Source organism: Lactuca saligna, chromosome 3 (assembly GCF_052625555.1).
Source record: "Lactuca saligna cultivar CGN05327 chromosome 3, ASM5262555v1, whole genome shotgun sequence".
In the NCBI taxonomy this organism is placed as follows: domain Eukaryota; kingdom Viridiplantae; phylum Streptophyta; class Magnoliopsida; order Asterales; family Asteraceae; genus Lactuca; species Lactuca saligna.
Window position 1 is genome coordinate 99,781,771 of NC_136419.1, and position 6,000 is coordinate 99,787,770.

General features: G+C 35.6%; 1 protein-coding gene across 1 annotated transcript; it reads right to left on the reverse strand.

The window, feature by feature from the left end:
• Positions 1 to 2,714: 2,714 nt before the first annotated feature.
• Positions 2,715 to 3,287, reverse strand: LOC145035824 (uncharacterized). Its single transcript, XM_078984333.1, has 2 exons — positions 3,076 to 3,287; positions 2,715 to 3,003 (listed from the first exon to the last, which is right to left on the reverse strand). The coding sequence occupies exons 1-2, from the start codon at positions 3,285 to 3,287 to the stop codon at positions 2,715 to 2,717; spliced, it is 501 nt and encodes a 166-aa protein (XP_078840459.1).
• Positions 3,288 to 6,000: the final 2,713 nt, after the last annotated feature.

Here is a 6,000-nt window from a genome sequence, read left to right on the forward strand (position 1 = left end):
AAAACTCAAGAAAGAAGTACAAAAGGCATTTAGCACATTACTACTAATTTCAATTTTATTTTCTTTAAAACCTTTCTAATTAGCCTTTGAAGTTAATAGTTCAAGCATATATATAACATAGAAAACTGAAACCCAACTCAAAATAGCCCTTAGAATTACTTTACCTTCTTTGACCCGCCATCTTGGCGTGCCCCCGGTTGATTTCTTTCTGCATTAAACCTTAAAATAAAAAACGCATCGGGACAAACAGATTCAAGCATTATCATCCATCATCTGAATTTTAAAAAGATCAGATAAGATGTAAGTAAAACTTCTTATCTTTTCCTCATAATCAGAGCTTCGAAAAGAAAGGTGAAAGGAGGTGGGAAATTGAAATCAAGGCTTATATTCATACAGATAAGAAACATTTAAGAGAGAGAAACATAAACAAAGGGAAAAAGGTTTGTAAATAAACAGGAAAAGGTTTTTTACCTGACTTTCATGAAGCTCAACTGTTACTTCTCCGGTGTAGCAAGTTCATCTAAAAGCAAATATACCAAATTATTAGATCTGAAATTTTATATATAAAAGAAGAAAAAATTGCATAGTAAAGAAGAATATTCACATAAAAATGACGAATGTTAAAGAAGAATATTCACATAAAAATGACGAAATTACAAAATATGAACATACCTTACCAACACTTACAATCTTGTTCAGCATGTCTAAATCAGAAAAATAGCCAGTACCTCTAATTTATCAAACGTCGATGGATTAGATAAAATTATGCTTATATAAGTAAACATTCGTAATATAATTGTAACACCCCGTTTATTAAGTAAATAAATTAATGATTGTATAATAGCTCTAAAATCAATAATTATATAGCAAGGTGTTGGATTCGAGGAGTTAATTGGCACAATTTAGAAGTTGGGGGGCTAAAAGTGTAAGTTCTAGATTGGTTTTGTAAATATTTATGAAGGTAGGGACAGATGTTAATGAGGTCAAACATTGGGGTAATTTCGTCAAGGGGTATTTTTGGAATTTACAATTTTTAAGAACTTACTTCCTTACTCGGCTGGGGTATTTTCGTCATTTGCTCTTTATAAGTACTTTACCTCCTTTACTCGGCAATACATCCCATTTCTTTGTGCATGTTCTTGTTTGCATTTTGAAGTTAGCAGCTCTCGGAAATAACGAAGCAAAAATGGTGAAATGCTCATGTGGATGTTTGGCCATAATCAGAATGTCTTCCACTCCATCAAACCCTGGAAGACCATTCTATGCTTACCCCACTAAGGTTTGTTTTACTTTCTTTATCAGGTCACTGTAGCCCTAATTTATTTGTTTTTATCTTTGCATTCTAGACTTCTAACTTCTAAATTGATTTTGTTAGGGACCTCATAATGGTTTTATTTGTTGGATAGAAGAAGAAGACACTAAGAATATGAGTGTTGAAGCAGTTATGATTGCAGGATTAGCTAGGTCAAAAAAGAAGCTTGAATCAAAGATTTGGAAACTGAAGATGTCTTTAGTTCTAAGTTGGATTATTTTCTTTGGCATAATTGTGTACAAGTTGTAATTCGTATGTAGCAGTTTTTTATGTCCTTGTCAGGGAAATTGTTATGGTTATTTACTTTATCCTTGTAATGACTTTCAATCACTAATGTCAATAATAGACACCAATGCCATGTTCACCTAGAGTAAATGGGACCATATATATCCAACACTAATGTAAATAATGGACCCCAATACCATGCACGTCCATAAACACAACACACCATCATAAGGACATTGAAACATTTTGCATAGATAACACCACAGTGAGTTCATAACATAGTAATTTATATTAGATTAAAATTAAAAAAAATTGTACATAACATAAAATCGAAACACTTAATCCAACATTATTTAGCATAACCAAAGTGACTACATAACACCACAGTGAGTACATGACATTAAATTGAAACACTTAATCCAACATTGTTTAGCATGACCAAAGTGAGTACAAAACATCAAATTAAAACACTTAACCCGAAATCAGTTGTCATAAACACATTGACTACATAACGACATTGACCACACTTAACCTATTCTAGTTCCATTGGCTTGTCAATAGTGTGGCCTTCCCCATTTTTACCCTCAACCCGTGTACCAAGTTTTTTCTTCAAAATTCTTTCCGATTTCTTTCTTGTCTTGACAATTACCTTTTAACCCCTCCCTCCTATATCATCTTTACCGTCCTTTGTCTTCCTACCATTTCTTCTTTCCCCAACATTACCATTACTACCCTTTTTACCCCTCCCCCCTTTATCATCTATAACATCATTTACCTTCTTACCACTGCTTCCTTCCCCAACTTTTCCATTATTGCCCTTATTACCCCTCCCCCCTTTATCATCTATAACATTATTTGTCTTCTTACCACTGCTTCCTTCCCCAACTTTTCCATTAATTCCCTTATTACCCCTCCTTCCTTCCTCATCTGTCATACCTTTTGCCTTCTTAGCACTGCTTCCCTCCCCATCAATAACATTTGATCTCTTCCTTTTCCTTACCTTTAGTTTTGTTGGCTTTTCAGATTTAGAACATGTAACCTTGTTATGTCCTGCTTGTTTGAATACACTACACATAATCTTTTTCCCAACCTTTGACACAGTATGTCTAGCACCCCTTTCACTTGAATCCTTTCTTATATTAACTTTAGGTCTACCTGGCATTTTTCTTTTCAATGGTTACAAAGATGGAATGAATTCAATAGGTGGCCACATGTTGCTACCATTCATCCCACGCATAGGATACTTGTAGGTGTTCTTATAAATTGCTCCATAGTACATTGGATCCACATAATTACCAACATCACTGTTAAGGTGTGAGATTGTTGCAACTGAATGCACACATCCATACCCATTTAGTTGCCACACTCTACATGAACAAGTCTTCTTATCTACATCTACAACGTAAGACTCTGCCAAATTCCTTGTTTCAAACTGGTTTAAACCAGTAGGTAAAACCTGCCAATACCTGATGCAATAGTATAAAAGTTAGGGTGTATAGTGGAAAAAGTAAATAAAGTATTAATAGAAAAGAAAAAACCTTTGAGCTCTTTTCAACTGATTCAATAGGATTGTAATGGCTAGGCATGGTTTATAATCAGGCCATGAACAACCTTTGATGGTGAGATTGAATTGCCTCTCCATAACATACAACCTAATTTCTTCTAACATTGTGATTATTGGTTTTTTCCTTACATCTCTAATGATATTGTTGAAGCTTTCAGATAATCCATTTTCAACTGCATCACACATCATCCTCTCTCTAAAGAAAGCTTTACATCATGATTTTGGGTTCTTTTCCATAAGGTAGTCAAATGTTGTAGGATTTAGTACTTGTATTTCCTTCATTGCTGCATTGAATAAAGGTTCAGTTGATGCTTTGCAAGCTTTCCAAAACATCCTCTCATAATGCACATCACTGAACCTTTTCCTAAAGTTGGCAACAATATGCCTTGCACACTATCTGTGTTCAGCATTACGCATTACTTCCTTCACAACCTCCAATAGCCCCTATATAATTTAAATTCACATGTTAAGAAAATGGAAATTTATTAACAAGAAATATGAAGTATAATAAGTGATTTACCTTATGTTGATCTGACATCAGGGTGATAGCATTACCATCATCAACTTCTAGATCATCTTGAAGATTCTCCAAAAACCATTTCCAATTTTCTTTATTTTCCATACACACAACTGCCCATGCTATTAGGAAAATATGATTGTTAGCATCTCTTCCTACGACACATATCAATTCTCCACTACATAATCCCTTTAAGAAAAAAACCATCCAGGTTTATTACTCTTCTACAACTTCCTTTCCAACCTTGTTTCAGCCCCTCAAAGCATATGTAAAACTTACTAAAATATGTCTTCCCATCAGGCATACTGTTGACATCCAATTTGACAGTTGATCCTGGATTGGATCTTCTTATCTCTTCACCATATGACCAAAGCTTGGCATAATGCTCAACTAGTGTACCTTCAATAAGTTCAATTGCATATTTCTTTGCTCTTTTACACTGTCCCATACTCACATCAATTCCAAATTTTTGTTTTACTTCTTCCTTTAGTAGCATAACACTCATTTTTTGTTTTTGTAAAAATTTGGATGTGAAATGGCTACCAATCCATGCATAGCTTACAATTGACCCCATTTAAAAATTTCTAGCACAATTATGGTCATCTATAAGAGACTTAATCTGAAAATATTTTTCCTCACTCATCAATGAAGCCCACAATCTAAACTTGCATTGCCCTGAACAACATTTAACTAAAAGCCTCCTACTATCATTTTTTTGTAGCACAATTGATATCCTTTAGCAACAGCATAATTACACAACATATGTTTTAATTGTTTAGGATTTTCAAATCTCATTCCTAACACATGTTTTTGTTTTTTCCAATGAACATTTTCATTAAAAGTTGTTACCTCCTCATGAATTGGGTCGTGTTCATCCATCTGATCAAATGGATCTTCATGAGATGGATCCTATTGAGGTGGAGTGTTTGGAGTTGGCTGCTCCTTGGGGCAGAGCTTGTTCAAAAATACATCATTCAAGGTCTTGTTCATGGGGATGCAATCTCCATCTTCAATGTTATCGTTCAAATCACCTTGCACTTGTACTTCATCTAGGTCAATGCCTCCTTCTGTCTCAACATGCAACTCTTCTACTACTTCACCTACACCAGAAAACTTATCCTCGGGGGTGCATACTGCAGCCATCTCATCAACAATCCATTGATGAACATGAACACCAACATGATCCATGTACACATAAATTACACAACCAGAATCATACCCTACTTCGATAAACTCCCGATAGTCTTTCTCAGTTGCTATTATCCTCAGTCCTTCAGGGAACTCAGTATTGGGCATGCAAAAGTACACAGCAACACATGTCTCGTTTGCGAATCTCTGAATGAACACTAGAAATTCGTTTTTGTCCATTCCAGCAAAATCCACATCCTCAAACCTTTGCCCCACTCCATCTGAGTAACTGATCACTGGATACCTCGTAAACAAACCAGCAAAATGAAGATCTATCTTCATGTAGAGGGCCATAAAAAAAATCCAGGTTTGATTTTTGGATGAACAGTAGAAGAAAAAGAAGATATTAGTAGATGAAACCGATTAAAGACAAAAATTACTTAGAGAGGAAGGGTTAGTGTCATTTATCGATAGATTAACACGTGCATATAATTTAGTTTAATGACCTGGCTTTTTTTTAATGACATGTCCAAGAAATAATGCTGATTGGGATTAGGGTCACCGGGTGACCCCTTCACTTTATAAAAAATGGCCTAATTAGCCAGTTAAATGTTAGTTTATGCCTTTCTAAAGCCAAAAAATAAAATAAGGGACCTTTTAAACCAAAACTTGTAAGTTAGTGGGGCTACAGTGACATTTTCCGTTTAAAAATTAGGACTCAGATAGGTCGAGGTTATACCTAAATGGAATTGTGCGTCAGTTTTCATTCCCATTTAAAGAGTAGGACTTTGTGGACAAAGGAGAAAATCAAACTGGAATCGTACCTTAGTTCAAACTGTTAGTAGGAGCAAAGAGAGAAAGCAGAATGTATTTGTAGAAGCCAAAACCAACAGCTCGAAAACATGCACCTGTGGCAAATTCGGCGGTAACGGTGGTTTGGTGTGGAGGTCAGTTTGGAAAACCCTAAAAAGAGGTGGTGCCGACGATTCTGAGAGGAAGAGGGGCGGTTCGTGCGACGAGATTTAGGGGATGAGAAGTGGTAAAAGGATTCGGTGTCGCTGAAACCTAAATCGGGGAATACACAAAATGGAGAAAGCGAATGTTTAAAGGATCGATGATTCTCAGTCAAATAGGGGAGATCGTGGGCAACAAAGCCGGAGAAGACGCAAGTCGATAAGGAACCGCTGCCAGCGATTGTGCAAGCCAAGAAAGAAACCGTAATTCTTGAATTATTGGATCAAAAGTTGGAGGAGT